The sequence below is a fragment of the Saimiri boliviensis genome, chromosome 10, assembly GCF_048565385.1.
Source record: "Saimiri boliviensis isolate mSaiBol1 chromosome 10, mSaiBol1.pri, whole genome shotgun sequence".
In the NCBI taxonomy this organism is placed as follows: Eukaryota; Metazoa; Chordata; class Mammalia; order Primates; family Cebidae; genus Saimiri; species Saimiri boliviensis.
This window is the reverse complement of record NC_133458.1, coordinates 44853133-44871709: the sequence shown is the minus strand read 5'-3', so window position 1 is coordinate 44871709 and position 18577 is coordinate 44853133. Positions and strand designations below refer to the sequence as shown.

The following is an 18577-nucleotide window of genomic DNA, read 5'->3' as shown; positions in this document are numbered from 1 at the left end:
CCAGGGCCTTACCTGTATGCAAGTGCCCCAGCAAAATGACTCTCAATATAAGTGTCCATTACAGGTTTAAAATGATGAAATTTGCTATCTTGCAGCAAATTTATTATGTGAACCTAAAAAGAGAAAACTGAGCTTTATAAAACTGAATGCAAATCAAGGTTTTCCCTTTTTTTTTTGGTTTTCTTAAAATAAACGCTTACATTATTAAGCACACATTTCTGAACCAGCCTCATGAAAGTCAAGATTGAGAGACAAAACAATTAAAATATAATTAATGGAAGTTGAACTTACCAAAGAATCAAATACTTTAGACCCATATTTTTGGGAATTTTCATCTAAAATTCCAAATAAGGTGTCCAGTGTATCCTGCAGAAACTGTTAAAGAAGTAGTAAATGAATGAATAACATAATATCCGCCTTTTTCCTCCCAGTGTTCTTTATTTTATGGATCTCTGCAAGGAAAATGGTAACGAAATACTGTATACCTTTACTATCTCAGAGCCATCGATTTCTTTTAATTTAGAGAGACAGCCAGTGATCTTGTCCGGGTGGGTTCTCCATTTCAAAAGATCAAGCATATCACCTTTCAAAACAGAAAAGGAAGATTAATTGCCTTAATAGAGAACAAGTCCTCACACGAAAGTGTTCCGCGGGTAAAAGTAAAACTCTTAACACATGTGGCTGGCTCCCTTCTCCTGGCCACTCAAGTTGCAGGCTCCCACAAACCATGATTAGACCTCTCTAGGATGGCATTTATTACACTGCATTCTGTTTCCTCTCCACTGCTCTTGACTTACAAACTCCTACTCACCCTTTAGTCCCCAGGTCAGATGTTGCTTCATGCTTCATCTTGGAAGCCTTTTCTGAAATCTCGAGCTAACTGTTGCTTCTGAGTGCTTCTACATCACAGTACCTTACCATTACAGTTGCTGGTGTATTTGTGTATGCCTCAACTAGACTCTACACTTCAAGAGAAAAATGCCATGCCAACTTTGGTCCTACTGTATTCTCAAAACGAAGAACAAAGCAGGCAGGTAACAAATATTTGTTGACTAATTTGTTGCCTCCTCCTGGAAAGATGAGATTTCTTGAGGGCTGGGAACCTTCTTTATTCCTGTTTGGGTGCCTAGCACATAGCATTCTGCCTAGCAACCAACTCAACCCAGCAACGAAAGTCTTCTTTACAATGTGACCCAAACCTTGCAGACTAAAAGAATGATGACAGGCCCAGTGATTTATCAGATCATTCAGGGAGCTCTCAACCAGAGAAGAGCAGATCCTGGCCTCCATGGGCTATCTGCCATCCCAGTGTCCAGGTAAGTGCAGAGCCCCACTCTTTAACCCTTTCCTAAACAGACAGGTGGGCCTTAGTCCAGCAGGTCCTCAGAGAACCTGTTTGTCTGGGGAGGGAATACATTCTTCCTTTATCTTGCTTGGGCAGAAGTTAGAAAGGCTCTGGGAGATAGTGTCCATGTGTTATTAGTCTCCAAAGCATGCAGGGAGAGTTGGCACCTGGAGGCCAGTGAAGGCAGTGAGAACTGACAAGGCTCGCTCGTGCCAGGCATGCACAGCGCAGTGGGACCTGGAAGAACCAGCCTCAGGGCTTGGTGGAACTGCCAGACTAGACTGGCAGAGAGAGGAGCCAGGACAACATTTCCAGGCAGAAAGGCAGGAAATTAATTTCGAATCACTTGTTTTAGCAGAAATCCAAATGGAACTTTCTGAGAAACAGAAAGATAAGTAAGGGAACAAAAACTCCAAACCCACCAAAACCAAGAAGAAGGTAAGATGACAAAGAAAAGAGAATATAGAGAACAGAAGTGAGAAACAGCATTAAGCATCTCAAGGAGAAAGAGAAGCAAGCTCCACCAAAGCCAGATTCAAGAGAAAAACCTCACAAAGGATTTACTATTAATAGTAAGGAATTCAGTACCAAACAGGAATGTTTGTCTGCAACAAACACGGGTAAGAGGAGGAGGGGGAGGAATTAGAATGAGAAAAATAAAGGGATTTTAAAAATACTGACTTTGGAAAAGAGATCTATGATGTTTTCATAACCAAAAACCCTGAAAATGTTTAATATTCAGATGTAATTCAGACATCCTGGGGTATGACTGAAACCTTTTAAAAACTGATTGGTTATATTTGGCATATCAGGTATTTCCACAGAGTGAGACTCAGGGCAACAAAGGCAAGGCTCTATTGTTCTCCCCAGTTTGCCGCCTCCCTCCCACCTACTTCCTACTTCCTGCATCTCACTTCAGGAGGCCTCGCCTCCCCAGCATCTTCTCTTTCATAATCCCCCAGTGCATTTCCCCTGCCATTCACTCCTCACTTCCCACTCCACCCCCAACCCAGCTCTCACTCCTCTTTTGTGTTCTGTTTCCCTTCCCTTAAAGTGAGGCAGTTGCAGGGTCCCTGAGGACCCAGCTCCATGTAAGGAGCGTGGGGAGGAAGGAGGTGGCTATACTGACCGCAAAGTGGCAGCAGTGGAGAACCCGGACTAGGACCCATGTAAGTAGGCCTGGAAAATAGATAGGGGTCCAGACAATGAGTCGGGATGAGCCTGCCCATGTTCCCTGCAAGAAGGCTGATGAATCTCTAGACTGTTCATGGAGCATGTGGAAAAGCCCAGTAGCTATGTCCATCTGGATGTAATTAATCATGTATGCAAAGTACTTAGAGTTTAGGCAAAATTGCTGTATCCTAGGTTTTTGCTTTTGCCATCTGAGGATGTTAGTGGCAAGATAGGAGCTATAACCTATCACAGAAAATACCAATTTCCAACTTCCATTCAGCAAGCATTTATTAGGTGTATATTATGTATCTAACGTACCAAGAGCTATAAAATAGGAGGTTGCCATGACTGCTAATCCTCTGAACCTTAAAATCTCTACTTGATCCGGCAGTCACAGATGCCCAGCATAGTACTGTGCCTGGCCTTGGTACACTATCCATGTTGGACAAAGAGTGTGCAGACAGACATGCTTTGGGAATTCTGAAATGTAAATCTGTTCTAGGAAACTGCTTCTAGATACTGTACCACTTACTAAATGCTGAATTGTAGTAGAAATAAGATTTGTATATTTTCCAAGTCAAGAAAAACAAATACACAGCAATTTAATTCCAATTTGGAACTGGATTACATCGACACAGAGATGTGTGTTTAGCATGTAAATTTCAGAGAGACCCACTAACATCCTTCTTCCTTTCCATCTCTTGAAACATGCCATTCATTTCCTGGTTCATTCTGAGCTTTTTCACATTGACAAGTCTAATCAAAGTCAAAATAATAATGAAGCACTTACCGTCTCCAAAAATGAGCCAACCATTACATGGAAGTCTGATCCCACTTTCCATATAGTGAGATGTTTAATATAATTATTTCATAAATTGTTATTTACTCATATTTACCTGAAAATGTTCTCTACTTTTAAAAAGTAGCAACTTCTAATTTTCAGGATTTGTTTCTCTCTGCCTTACTTGCATAAGTGTGTCTAATGTCCTAAACCCTACAACCAGCACAAATTCCTTACGTAGGACCAAACTTTTTAATGGAAGAGAATCTATTGTTAGGTTTACCTGTGTGGTAGACAGAATAATGGCCTCAAAACATGTCCTAATTCTTGGAACCTGTTGGAACCTGATAGAGGAACAGGTTCTAAGAATTAGGAGGGACTATGTTTCCCTCACACAGCAAAAGAAGACTTTTGTCAGATGTGATTAAAGATCTTAAAACAGGGAGATTACACTGGATTAGCCAGCTCACCGTAATCAAAAGGGTCATTAAAAGATGTAAGATGGTCAGAGTCCCAGAGATGTGGAGATGCTACGCTTCTGGCTTTGAAGATGGAAGAAGGGGTCATGAGCCAAGGAATGCAGGTGGCCTCTAAAGCTAGGAAGGGTAAAGAAATGGATTCTTTCTATTCCGGGAGGAATGCAGCCCTGCTGACACCTTGATTTTAGCTCAGGGGAACTGATTTTGGATTTCTGACCTCCACAACTGCAAGATAATAAATCTGTACTGTTTTAAGCCAATAAATTTGTGGTAACTGTTAAGCTGCAATAGATAAGCAATACAACTCCCGAATATTCTAACAGGGAAATTCAGTTCAACATGAATGTAAACTCTACTACACATACACAACTAATCCACATAGGATAAATAAAAATTTCTGTTTAAGGATGTCAATAAGAGGTTGATTTTATTATCTTCATAACTTCTATGGGGGTAAACTGGCCTCATAAAAAATACCTGAGATTTGGTAAATGCTTTATAATCATTTATTAAATTATGCCAATGGAGACTTTATTTAAGTAAAATTATTAACAACCTAATGCTGATAAAGCCTGGTATAACATGACATATCTTAACTTGGTGTCCTATATAAATACAGTAGCAATGAATGTTGAAATTGAGAGGTATTTTAAAAGCGGTCAGTATTTTAATGCCACATTTGGCTTTTTTTTCTGAGACTAAGATCTAAAAGAAGAAATGTTTCCTTCTACAAATGCTGATCTCTGACACAGAAGAAGGAACTAAGAAAGAACTATTAATAGCACACATGTTTAGGCACAGGTTTTTATGAGACACAATACCTCATTATAAAGTGATTCTTCTCAACATAATGAATCTAACTTATTAATGTAGCATTCAGGGTGCTAGCCAGAAGTCTTATATGGCAACCATAAAGAACTCAAAAATGTTTAATTTACTTCCTTCATTACAGAAGATGTTTTTATAGCAATTTGCCAAGGAGAAGAGCTTGCTTTATTAATCATAACTTGCTAAGCAATCACTGACATAAAAAGTAATGCTAGAACTGAAAAGCAATATGCATCTAATTAAACAAAAAACAGCCTTTATTCTAAAGCCTGCAATTAGCACTGTTTATGGAGCCATAAAACACAAGATTAAGGTGTTGGTATTTTCCTTTTTTTTTTTTTTTAAAGCAGCTGGGGTTTGATGGTTTATTTGAAAAGTTGTGTACTTGTTTTTCAATACTGGGATAATTTTGAAGTCCTTCTTAAATGACATGCATTCAACAGATCACTACGTCACATTTGTTTCCATTTGATTAGAAATCACAAACAGAAGGATCAATAATTTTCTAGTGTAAACTTCTTAACTATAACTTTGGTGTTTACTGAACTTACCAAAATTTACATGATTATTAGGTACTAGGGCTTTCAAATAAAATATTATACATTACCATTTTGTGTGAGTTTTGTGGAACAGAGAAAGGATGTAATACAAAAAGACTCCTTTGTGGCCTTCATGGCTTGATTATTATTCCCAAGGAAAATGCCCTTGGAAAAGGGAAGTTTGAGGTAGCGGGTAGTATCCTGAAGGTTTGTGTTTTCTTCACACTGTTAAAAATATTAAAAAAAAAATAAGGGAAGGGGAAGAGATCTCATAAGAATTATGAAGCATAATTTATATTACTAGTGTTCATAAACTGGGCAACATTCCAAACAGCATTACAAGTAGAATTTGGCTTCTAGGTAAAATGCAAAAACAAAAACAAAACCAAAAAACTGTATACAAGAATTAAGCATGGATTTTTGGACTAAGATCAATTTGAGTTGCAATCCCAGCTCTGTCACTTCCCATGTGAGTGACCATACCAAATCAAATTATTTAACCACACACAGTTTCTGTTATCTTCTCTAAAATCTCATTGTGTTATCCTAAGAATTAGGTTATATAAAGCCTTTAACACAGTCCTGATATACTGAAAATGATCAATACATCATATTTGCAGTGACCATAGCTTGTTTTGAAAAATGCTTAAATTCTTCCAACATCTCATCTGAGGCAGCTGTTAAACAGTTCCTTACTTTGAAAACCAGCAGTTAAAAGATATTTCGGGTATTATAATTTAAGAGTCCCACTATGTGAGGGAAATCTCTACTTTCACAGAAAATGCCAGCTAACACATGTAAAAGCAATTACAGGTTTAGAAAATATAATTTCAAATCCCTACTGTAATTATTTTAGTCAAGGATTGTTGCTTAGTGCTAAAACCAGCAGAACTGTTGAGGAGGAATCGGATGTTCATATGATGCCAATGTACCAACATACAGATTACGTCCTACTGGCAAGAAGACAAATATAACTGCATGTGGGGGAATCGAGCTGTCATTACACCAATGCAGGGCAATGCAAAGACACATATCATCACCTACAGTGCATTCTTACCAAAAGTGCAGAACCCAAGTCCATCACATCTAGATTCAACTTCCACATCATAGGAAACACAAGAGAGAGCAACATGTTGAGCAATATTACAGGAAGAAACCAGAGAATCCAAAAGACAGGGGTTTTCTGTAAGATGCCTGGTCTTATCTCTTTAAGTCAGTGTTGCCAAAAAAGGGACTGTTCTAGATTAAACAACACTTAAGAAATAGATAGCCAGATGCAACATATGGTCCTAGATTTGAACAAACCTGCTGATGTGTCCGACTTTTAAAAAATCTGTACATTGACTAAGTTCTACATAATATAAAAAAATGTAGTGATTGGAAAATCATTAACTGAAAATAAGTAGATGAAAAATAAATATGAAGCAGACCAAGATGGTGGAACAGAAGCCTACACTGCTTGTTTGTTTCTCTGCACCCTCCAGCACCAAATTTTAACAACTATCTGCACACAGAAAAGCACCTTCACAAGAACCAAAACTCAGGTGAGCATACACAGTACCTGGTTTTAACTTCATGTCCCTGAAAAAGACATTGAAGAGGGCAGAAGAGACAGTTCTCAATCTCTGATGCCCTCTCCCATTCCCTGCCCCTCCCCCATCCCCAGCAGTAGCTGTGCAGCATGGAGAAAGAATCTGTGCAAATTGGTGGGCGAGTGTAGTGACTAGGGGACTTTGCATTGAACTCAGTGCTGCCCTGTCACTGAATAGAAAATAAAGCTGTTCTGGGCTCAGACAGCGCCCATGCAAGGAGGGAGCAATGAAACCAGCCCAGGTCGGAAGGGAATCACCATCTCAGCAGTTGGAACCTGAATTTCTTGCTACCATGGGCTGAAGTGCTCTGGGGTCCTAGGTAAACTTGAAAGGCAGTCTAGGAGATAAGGACAGCAATTCCTAGACAATTCCTAGTGCTAGGCTGGACTTAGAGTCAGTGGACTCGGGTGGCATGTGACCTAGAGAGACACCTGCTGGCATGAATAAGGGAAGAGTAAATCCAGCACCATCCCTCCTCCAACCCCAGGGTGCGCAGCTTGCAGCAACAAAAGTAACCCTTTCTTTTTGCTTAAGGAGAGAAGAGTGAATAGTAAAGAGGACTTTGTTTTGCATCCTGGTTACCAGCTCAGCCACAGCAGGGTAGGGCACTGGACAGAGTCATGAGGCCCCTATTCTAGGCTTAGATGATATTTCTTACACCCATCCTATGTCAAAAGGGAACCAATTGCCTTGAAGGGAATGACTCAATTCTGGCAGGATTCTCTCCTGCTAACTAAAGACTCCTTGGGCCCTAAATAACCAGCAGTGATATCCAGGGAGTATGCTGCCGGCCTTGGGCTGTGAGATGTCCTGGCTTCAGGTGTGACCCAGCACATTCCCAGCTGTGATGACTACAGTGATACATTCCTTCTGTTTCAGAAAAGCAGAGGGCAAAGTAGAGGGGACTTTGTCTTGTACCTTAGGTACCAGCCTAGCCACAGTGGGGTAGAGCACCAAGCAGGCTCTTGGGGTCCCCAGTACAGGCCTAGGCTCTTGGAGAGCATTTCTGGACCTGCCCTGGATGAGAGGAGAGCAGGGTAAGTCTCAGGTCTGGCAGCATTTACCACAAATTCAGACAGAGAATTCAAAATAGCTGTTTTGAAGAAACTCAGAGAAATCTGAGATAATAGAGAAGTAAAAGAGATTTAAATAATTAAAAAGAATCAAGCAGAAACTCTAGAATTGAAAAAATGCAATTGACATGCTGAAGAATGCATCAATCTCTTATAGCAGAATTGATAAAGCAGAAGAAAGAATTGGGGAGCTTGAAGACAGGCTATTTGAAAATACACAGAGTAGACAAAAGAAAAAAGAACAGAAAACAATGACACACTCCTATAGTATCTAGAAAATAGCCTTAACAGTGCAAATCTAAGAGTTACTGGCCTTAAAGATGAGGCAGAGAAAGAGATGGTGCTAAAAAGTTTTTTTGAAGGGATAATAACAGAGAACTTCCCAAACCCAGAGAAAGATATCAACATTCAAGTACAAGAAGGTTACAGAACACCAAGCAGATTTAACTCAAAGAAGCATTTAATAATCAAACTCCCAAAGGTCAAGGATGAAGAAAGGATCCTAAAAAGTAGCAAGAGAAAAGAAACAAGTAACATACAATGGAGCTCCAATACATCTGGCAGCAGACTATTCAGTGGAAACCTTAAGACCAAGAGAGACTGGCATGACACATTTAAAGTGCTAAAGGAGGACAGGCACAGTGGTTCATGCCTCTAATCCCAGCACTTTGGGAGGCTGAGGAGGGCAGATCACAAGGTCAAGAGATCAAGATCATCCTGGCCAACGTGGTGAAACCCCGTCTCCACTAAAAATACAAAAATTAGCTGGGCATGGTGGCGTGCGCCTGTAGTTCCAGCTACTCAGGAGGCTGAGGCAGGAGAATTGCTTGAACCCGGGAGGCAGAGGTTACAGTAAGCCGAGATAGTGTCACTGCACTCCAGCCTGGTACCTGGCAACAGAGCAAGACTCTGTCTAAAAAAAATAAAAAAATAAAAAATAAAGTGTTAAAGGAAAACAAAACAAAACAACAACAACAACAAAAAATCTTTATCCTAGAATAGTACAACTCACTGGTAATAGTAAACACACAGAAAAACACAGAATAGTATAACACCATAATTGTGATGTATAAAATACTCTTTACTTAAGTAGAAAGACTAAATGATGAACCAATCAAAAAGAACTGGCCTTACCTTACTTTGAATTCTACCACAGAGCTATAGTAACTGAAACAGCATGGTACTGACATGAAAACAGACACATAGACCAATGGAACAGAACAGAGAACCTAGAAACAAATCCACACACCTACAGTGAATTCACCTTTGACAAAGGTGCCAAGAACATACATTGGGGAAAAGACAGTCTTTGATAAATGGTGCTGGGAAAACTGGATATCCATATTCAGAAGAATAAAACTTGCTCCTATCTCTCACTATATACACAAATCAAATCAAAATGGATTAAAAATTAAATCTAAGACTGCAAACTATGAAACTACTATAAGAAAACATTGGAGAAACTCTCCAGGACAGTGGTCTGGGCAAAAATTTCTTGAGCATTCCCAAAAGCACAGGCCACCAAGGTAAAAATGGATAAATGGGATGACAGTAAGTCAAAAAGCTTCTGTACAATAAAGGAAACAACCAAAAAAGTGAAAAGACAACTCACATAATAGGAGAAAAGATTAGCAAACTACCCATTTGATGAGGGACTAGTAACCAGAATATATAAAGAGCTCAAACAACTCTAGGAAACAATCTAATAATCCAATTGAGAAATGGACAAAATATTTGAATAGACGTTTCTCAAAAAGAGATACATAAATGGCAAACAGGCATATAAAATGTGCTCAACATCACTGATGATCAGAGAAATGCAAATCAAAAGTACAGTGAGATATTATCTCACCCCAGCTAAAATGGCTTTTATCCAAAAGACAGGCAATAACACATGATGGCGAGGATGTGGAGAAAAGGAACCCTCATACACTGTTGATGGGTGTGTCAATTAGTACAGCAACTATGGAGATAGTCTGGATGTTCCTCAAACAACCAAAAATAGGGCTACCATGTGATCTGGCAATCCCCCTGCTGGATATATAATAAAAAGAAAGGAAATCAGTATATCAAAGAGATATCTACACTTCCATGTTTGTTGTGCAGCACTGTTCACGATAGCTAAGACCTGGAAGCAACCTAAGTGTCCATCAGCAGAAGAATGGATAAAGAAAATGTGGTACATGGATACAATGGAGTACTATTCAACCATTAAATAATGAGATTCTGTCATTTGCAACAACATGAATGGAACTGGAGGTTACTATGTTAAGTGAAATAAGCCAGGCACCAAAAGAAACATTGCATGTCCTCACTTTTTTCTGTGGGATCTAAAAACCAAAACAATTAAACTCATAGAGATAGTGAGGAGGGAATGGTTACCAGGGGCTGGGAAGGTAGTGGGAGGTGATAGGGAGGTAGGGATGGTTACTGGGTACAAAAAAGACAGAAAGAAGCAAGACCTAGTATTTTATAGCACAACAGAGTGACTATAGTCAATAATAATTTAACTGTACATTTCAAAGTAACTAAAAAGTATAAATGGATTGTTTGTAATAGAAGGGACGAATGCTTGAAGAAATAGATACCCAATTTTCCATGATGTGATTTTTATGCATTGCATGCTTATATCGAAATATATCAGATACCCCATAAATATATATACATACTATGTACCCACAAAATTAAAAATGAGAAAAATTTTATAGTATATTCTATAACATCATTTGGGTAAAAAAAAAATCTACACAGAATATCTGCATGATATACACTAAGGAGCTAAGAGTTAATATCACCTGGCTAATGAGAATATGGTGTTTTATTTTGGTTTATCTGTATACTGATTTTAATGCTGTAATAATAAAGGTGATTTTTAAATTAAAATTTTGAGAAAAAAATTGTAACAGATACACAGCTGGTACAGCTTAGATGATTTTGATTATAAATTTAAAAACTCGTATTAACTTTATTCTTTTGAATTTGTTCAAAGATTTTCAAGGCTACTGCCCTAGTAACAGGTAGGAGTTTAAGCACAGAATTCCTTTAATATTCTAGACTATTTGTGTGACTCACAATTTTTTTTTACATTTTTAATAATAAATCCTTAGGAAAGACCTAACAAGTTTAGGGAAACAGAACCAGAATATGACAAGATGTTCTTACTAACACACCTGCCCAGTAACAGAATACCAATATAAACACAATAAACAGCCTCTATAATTCTCTTCTAATATTACAACTCCAAATACTTTCCTTTACTACTGCAAAATAATTCACATAGACAGAAGAGTGCATAAAACATACTTACATCGTTTAAAGAATAATGGTAAAGTGAATACTTCACATGCTTTGTTTCAGAAAAAGTGCGTAGGCAAAGTAATGTTCTGGAACCCTAGATCACTGACCTCCTCCACTCAGTCTCATCTCTGGCAAGTCAAAGTATGAGGCACAGCACCCTACAGTCACCCTATCTGGTCTATAGTGTTGGAAACATCCTCGGGTCTCTCATCTCTATCCTGATTTGTGTTCCTTATGTCTAACTACCACTTCCTGGTGTGACTAAGTCTCATGCCAAACCCAGCCCAGACATTCTGTCCTGCTATTTCCAGGCTTCCTCCCCAGGATTTGGAGCCTGCCCTGGTCTGGTATGATCCATCTGTTCACAGAAATTCTGCCCCTGTAAATATATCTCTTATTAACTCTCCTTTCCCCAATTGCCTGCCATTTCTGGAGCACTTCTGTTGCCTCTTGGAATTCCTGTCTGATATCCCATCTAGCTAAATGGTTGCTGTGGGATGGACCACTTCTGTGAGTGAAGATGTGATGGCTGTGCTGTATCCCTAGCAAGTGTTATGAATAGAAGACTTGGCTGCTTTTCCATTGAATAGGAAAAGGTCCTGTGGTCAGGTCAGTTCCACCAGGCTTGGTTCTTCTCACTTCTCCCCCAGCCTGTGCGGCCAAGAACTCAGCATCTGAGTCTGAGTTATGACATCTTGATAGCTTCTTACAACTAAACTCTGTCACCCTTACTCAAGTATAAAATATAATAAAGATGAACAATACTCCGGACATAAAAAGGATTTTAAGAGCTTTCAGCAAGAACACTGGGGTATGTGTAAGAGAAATGAGGGTAGGGGGAGATTACAGGCATGCGCCACCACGCCCAGCTAATTTTTGTATTTTTAGTAGAGACCAGGTTTCCCCACGTTGGCCAGGATGGTCTCGATCTCGTCACCTCATGATCCCTCAGCCTTGGCTTCCCAAAGTGCTGGGATTACAGGTTTGCGTCACGGTGGTCGGCCTGATACTTTCTAATATTGTGACATTGGGCAAATCACATAAGCTCCTTAGGTTACATTATCTTGCCTCATAGGATTGTTATGAGAAGCAAATATACACACAGTGCATAGTAGTGCGTATCACACAGTAGACAGTAAAGCGTAGTTGCTTGAATTGCTTTTAAAATCTTCAGTGTTTGTATGATATATTAAGGGTACATACTGAAAAACTCAAGGAATAATAAAAGATATGCTATAATATTTTCTGTGTTATAGCTTAAGTTTTTCAGAAATAGATTAAAACCTAAAACCGCATCTAGTGTAATCCTACTGGATAAAAAAATCAGCTTTGAACCCCCTAGTAAATATATAAAAGGGTTTTCTTTACTGAATTGGGAGGCCAAAGTGGGCAAATGACAAGGTCAGGAGTTTGAGACCATCCTGGCAAACATGGTTAAACATTGTCGCTACTAAAAATATAAAAATTAGCTGGGCATGGCGGTAGGCACCTGTAATCCCAGCTACTTGGGAGGCTGAGGCAGGAGAATTGCTTGAACCCGGGAGGTGGAGGTTGCAGTGAGCCGAGATTGCACCACTGTACTTCAGCCTGGGCGACAGAATGAGACTCCATTTCAAAGAAAGAAAGAAAGAAAGAAAGAAAGAAAGAATTAGAGTCAGAATTTGTATTCACAACTACTATATAACATTGCCTCCCTCTACTGTTGTTTTAGTCAAGTTTTGAATTCAAGTAATAAATTCAAAATTTATTGATTTATAGATAAAATACTACATGGTAGGTATTACTAAGAAAGGCCAAAAAACGGTTAGCTTTTCAGGGACAAAAGAAAGGTATCTTTGTGGAAGACACCCTGAGAGAGGGCTCAGAGTGGTATATGGAGTTGAAATAATTTCAAATGCAATAAGCTCACAAATCTTACAATGAAATGGATAGTTTATGTCTTCAAACCATGCAGGGAGCAAAGGGATCATTTAACCTGGATAAGATAGAGAGGAAGGGCGAGTGGGAGCAGACAGGGCATAACATAGGAGCTTAAGAACACAACAAATCAGCTAGAAATCATTCACTCTTTCAACGATAGGGAATAGATAGGAAAGAAATGGGTTCAAGAGCAGTGAAGAATACAAATGAGGTTCTAGAAGATAGCCTTGTAAGGCAAAAACAGCTGTCGCCTACAGTTTAAGCCAAAAGGTTATCCAGTTCCCTAATACTAGAAGCAGCCAGAGAGTCAGTAAATTCCCCAGGTGGGAAAAGCATTTACTGTAAGTGAGATTCTGAACTGGAGTATGGACTGAAGAAAACAAATGGAAATAAACAGACTTCCCATTAGGTGAAGGGCTAGGAGTCAATGAAGTTATAGAAATGAGGCTGGAAAAGTATGGTTTGTCACTGCCTGTGCTTTAATTTAACTGGAAATATTAAGTGCAACAGAGTAGAGGTTGGGTTCTTGAATGCCTAAAAATCCGAGCAATACAGGCTCAACAGCACCAAACTGCAGATGTGAGATTCTTCCACTGCATATAATTGAGAGATGGCTTCATTATCATGGTAAAATCCAGCTATATCCCTAACCCGGATAGGGTCGTTAAATATGGATCATCTGCATTGTGAGGAATACTTGTAAAACAGTTTAGACTTTTGCATAGAGAATATTTTTTTCTACCAAACCCAGTGAGGGCATGGAACAAGGCACTGTGGATATGAGAGTAACAAGACACTGTCCTCTCTACTAGAGAACTTGTGGGCTGAAGGAACAAAACGATGTCATCATTCATAGTGAAGGATAGTTCTCTGCCTTTGCTGTGTTGGAATCTGTGCAAGTTATCTTAAAATGGTATGGAGAAAATTTACACATTAGAGAGGAGAGAGATGGTCTGAAATCAGATCTAACCAGAGAGATGTGCTCCCCAGACTCTTACAGAATTATTAAAATGCAGGCTTTGCAGCAGTAGCAGTAGTGCCATTTTCTATAAGATTATATAGTTTGGCTCACAGTCTATTTCTTTCTCCAGAATAAAAATCAGTTGGTACAGCAGTGAATACCGCATTATGTTCTAGGCTACTTTTTGACTACTGTCTTAGATATGTGAAAGAGAATGTCAGTGGTCAGTCCTGGACAGTGTTCCAGAAGCATGATATCTGCAGTTATGCAAGATATATGATTGAGATTGATACCTTTGAGATTAAAAGAAAAGATAAAAAGATTTAAGATTGAGAGATCCACATCTACAATTTATTAATTTAAAAACTGACACAGGAATTCATGGAATTATTAATCAAATTAAGGGATCTGTAACTTGTGAAAAGTAGATAACTAAAATTTAAAAATACATTGTGGTAGACAATCCAGTTGAAACTCTGTATTACCAGTTAATAAAAACCAGATTTAAATAGTTTTTGGAGGAAAATACCTTTCTTTCAGAAACTTTTTCAAAATGACTAGTCATCCTTAATGTCATTATTAAACATTTATTAACTTCCTAATATTTTTCAGTCCTTCAGCTTGGCATTAAGAATGTAACAAGGAAATGAACACAGTCTCTGTCCTTGAGGGCACTGCATGTCTGATCTCCACACTTATCTGTTAATACTGATTACGACACTGGGATAAGGACCACTAGGTACCAGTTCTGCTGGGGAAGGAAGGAAGACCTTATGGAAAGGGAACAATCTGACCTCAACTGTAAAGAATAACAGGGTTGCCAAGCAGGCAAGATAGGAAAAATCAAGGGAGGGAAGAAACAATATACTTAAAGGCACCAGGTAATAAAAGCACATGTATGAGACTATGGGGACACGACAATTCAATGCAATATGGGATCTTGGAATGGATCCTAGAACAGAAAAATGACATTTGTGGAAAACCTATTGTGAAATCCAAATAAATTCTGTGTTAACAGTATTGTATGAAGATTGATTTAGTTTTGATAAATATGCTCTAGCTTATATAAGAGGTTAACATAAGGAGAAGCTGGATGAAGGTTATATGGGAATTTCCTGTACTATTTTTGTAACTCTTCTATACATTTAAAATATCTTTAACTGCTATAAAAAGTACAGGCATATTGAGACGACTATATAGTTAAGTATGGCTGGAGCATGAAATTTTTCAATATAAAACAGCCTAGGCATTATCCCCAAATATCTTACATAAGAAAACACTCAGGTGGTTCTAATACTCATCTCTGGTTTAGATTCCTTGGATTAAAGTATTATTGAGGAGGTGGAACCGACCAGTTGTGCAACCGACTATTTAGACATGGTGGGTAAGTGTGACAAGAGAAGCCCGTGACAAGATTTCTTTTCATGGCAGGAGTGGATGGAGACAAGATAAAATGTTCAGTTTTGGACATGCTGAGTGTGTGGCGTCTTTGGGAAGACCAACTGAAGATGTAGGCTGGCAAAAGTCTTGCACTAGAAAAACATTGGTTAACAACATAGCTTACCTGCCCAAATGGAGGAGATGGATCTAGCAAGTATAAGACGGGGGTAGCCAAGGGCTAAACCCCTGGTAACGTCAACATTTAAGGTATCTATAAAGACAGATGAGTCCTCAAAGTGGGAGAAGGATGAAACTCAGGAGCACATTGTCAGGCCAAGGAGCATGGGATTTTCAAGAAGCGTTATTAATAGTGCTTGATGCTATAGGGCAGTCAAGTATGGAAAGGTCTTTAAAATGTCTAATGGCTTTACCCCTTGAGTGGGTACCAGTGACCTAAAGGAGAGAAACTTCAGTTGAGCAATGAGGATGGGAGGAAGCAGAGGCAGTGAGGGAAGACAGACTTTTCACGCAGGCCGCCTGTCATGATGGGAAGGGAAGGAACATGGCGACTATTTTAAAAAATTTATGTTTTTTAAAAAAGGCTGGAACATGTTTATAATCAGTGTGAATACTGCCAGAAGAGATGCAGGAGGAAGAGAGAGGACATTAGGAGGGGCAGGGTCCCAGAAGAGTCAGGAGGAAGGGAGATCCTGAAGGAAGCAGGTGGAAGAATTCGTCTTGAAGGGACGGAATCCTGCCCCATCCCGAGACAGGAAGCAGGAAGGAAAGGAAGGAGGCAGATAAGATTGTAGGTGCAAGGAGAGAGCACAAGAAGTTGAGGAAGTTCCTATCTGATGGCATCTGTTTTCTCTGTTAAGTAGCTTGGAAGTGGTGGGGTAGGGAGAATGGTAAGCTCTTCTAAATAGCTCTTGCGGGGACTGTGGGAGGAGCTTATTAGTTTGCCTGCAAGGTTGATGGACCCACATCTATACCCAGGCAGATGCTAATCTATAACAACTGTATAATTTCTTCTAGCAATGCTGACAGATTGATCCAGGACTATTTTGTAGAACTAAGGATTAAGTAGATCCCTCTGACTATGTTCTTCCCATTCTTATCTAAGAATCTTATAGATTCTTAGATAAGAATGGGAAGAACATAGTCAGAGGGATCTACTGGAGGAGAAAAAGACTGAAAAATAGGCATAGTTAGAAAATCAGAAGGTTGGAAGGCTGTGGTCAGAATGTTGGGAGTTTATGATTTTTGATATGAAGTGGTTCTGGATGATTTCATCCACTCATCCACCCATCTACCTATCTGCCTAATCAATGGGAGATTCTGATGGGTAGAGAGGTAGCAGTGTGGCCATAATAAAGTAGAAGGCAAATGAAGGTGGCTAGAGTTGAAGTGGCCAAGAAAACAAGAGGACAGGAAATTGGACCGTCAACAATAAGAAGAATCTGAACTAGGAACGAGGCTAATTGTGGGAAACTAAACAGCCACTCACCACACCACTCCATCTACCCCGCCTTCCTCCCTGGCCCTCAAAATACAGGTTGGTGGAAGATAGTAACTAGGACACATGGAACATTGCAGCACTGTATGGAGTGAGCCTTACAGAGGCTAGGGGAGCTCTTCACAAGACGGTGGAGAAACAGCATCTCTGGAAGGCATTAAGGTATTTGCAGACAGCTGACCACTAGACACTAGACACCTGGCTTAAGAAGAGAGGCTCTCTAGTCCAGCAGCTATTACAGGAAGCCCTCTCAGCAGAGGAAAGTCAGGTTTCACTTAAGGCGGAACATTCTGGGAGGATTGAAGATGTAGCAGTATGAATTGGTTAGCACTGAAGGGGCTGTCTGCAAGTTACTTAAATAGTGCTAAGTGCTAGGACCAAGTCTACCTGTTAAGGTATCTTAGCCTTTTTTCCCTGCTGTTCAGCTTATGTCTCCAGCTCGATATGCTTTTATACTAAACTTACCAGGCTATTTACTTTATAAACTTGCAGGTGTTTGTTTTTAAATTTCTCTCACAGTGTGTAATGAATGAAGTATCAGTCAAGTGATCAATTCTTCCACTTCCAAGCCTGGGGAGGACAGATATGTTTCTGGCTTGTCTAAGATTTATTGATTATGGTTATAGGGGAGTCTATTTTAGGAGAGTCGGGGGAGCATGTGGAGTTCTGTGGGCAGCAGGCTACATTGCAAACCCACCAGTCTATCTAAATGTTCAGATTCCCTTCATCTTTTCATTTTACTTAGGAATGCAAACATACTATAGGAAAAGGCTACACTGAAGTTTGAGATAAGCAGAGAACAGTAGTTACTACCTGGATTTGAGAAGTCCATCTCATAGGTAGTGACCAGTGAAACGAATGTGCTGGACTACTATGGACCAAGTTAAGGACTAGGACATAGTATAAGAACCTAAAAATGTGTACAGAAAAATATGGGCTACAAAGGTTTAGGGACAAACTTTTAGGCAGCAAAGGTAAAATAAGTTAATCCACAATAGGCTTTTACTGTCTATGTCATCATATTAAATTAATCCCTCTCCAACTAGGAAACAGCATCACCTTCTGTTTGGCTGACTTTGTACCTGGCTCTTTTCCTGCTCAAATGCCTTGGATTAGGAAGCCAATCAATCCCGCTACAGGAAGCAGATTCTCTACTAGGCAAACACTAGCTTGGTTGAGTCAGGCCACTTCAGCCATGGTGGTGCTTGACAGTGATGAATTTACAAAACCCCAATTTCTCCAAAGCAGATGGTATTATTACTATTCTCTTACTGGACCAGAGGGTGTTTCAGAAAGTACTTCCAGTGACTAAAACTCCTCCACTACAGTGAGTCAGAATGAATGGGGACTTGAGCACATAGTGACTGTCTTCCTAGGCCCCTTTTTGGATCCTCATATCACTCTCCTTAAGAGATTTGACTTTTGAAAAACAAATTTGCTCCTGCTTATTCTTTCTTACTTTATTTATTTATTTATTTATTTTGCTTCATTCTCTTTTCTTAATTTTTTGCTTCATTCTTTTTTCTTAACTTGCTTTCTGGCAAGTAGCTAAAGAAGGATAGCCAAATACATCCCTACAAAGTTAAGGAAGACAAGAATTCTCACAGAATGAAATACCAAAACTTCAGATTACATACGGTTATTAGCAAGTTAGCAATTCCAAAGGGAATTCTGACTTATATGTGAGCCAACT

At 39.3% G+C, this 18577-nt stretch overlaps 1 protein-coding gene across 3 annotated transcripts in view; it reads right to left on the bottom strand.

Moving 5' to 3' along the window:
- DOCK4 (dedicator of cytokinesis 4) overlaps positions 1–18577 on the bottom strand; it is a 480387-nt gene that overhangs the window by 144213 nt on the left and 317597 nt on the right. For all 3 annotated transcript variants that reach the window (XM_010344060.3, XM_010344067.3, XM_003921080.4), the window contains exons 17-20: positions 5214–5370; positions 486–583; positions 292–375; positions 13–113 (exon numbers count right to left, since the gene is read on the bottom strand). In XM_010344060.3, the coding sequence (XP_010342362.3) occupies positions 13–113; positions 292–375; positions 486–583; positions 5214–5370 (440 nt within the window). The remainder of the gene's footprint in view (positions 1–12; positions 114–291; positions 376–485; positions 584–5213; positions 5371–18577) is intronic.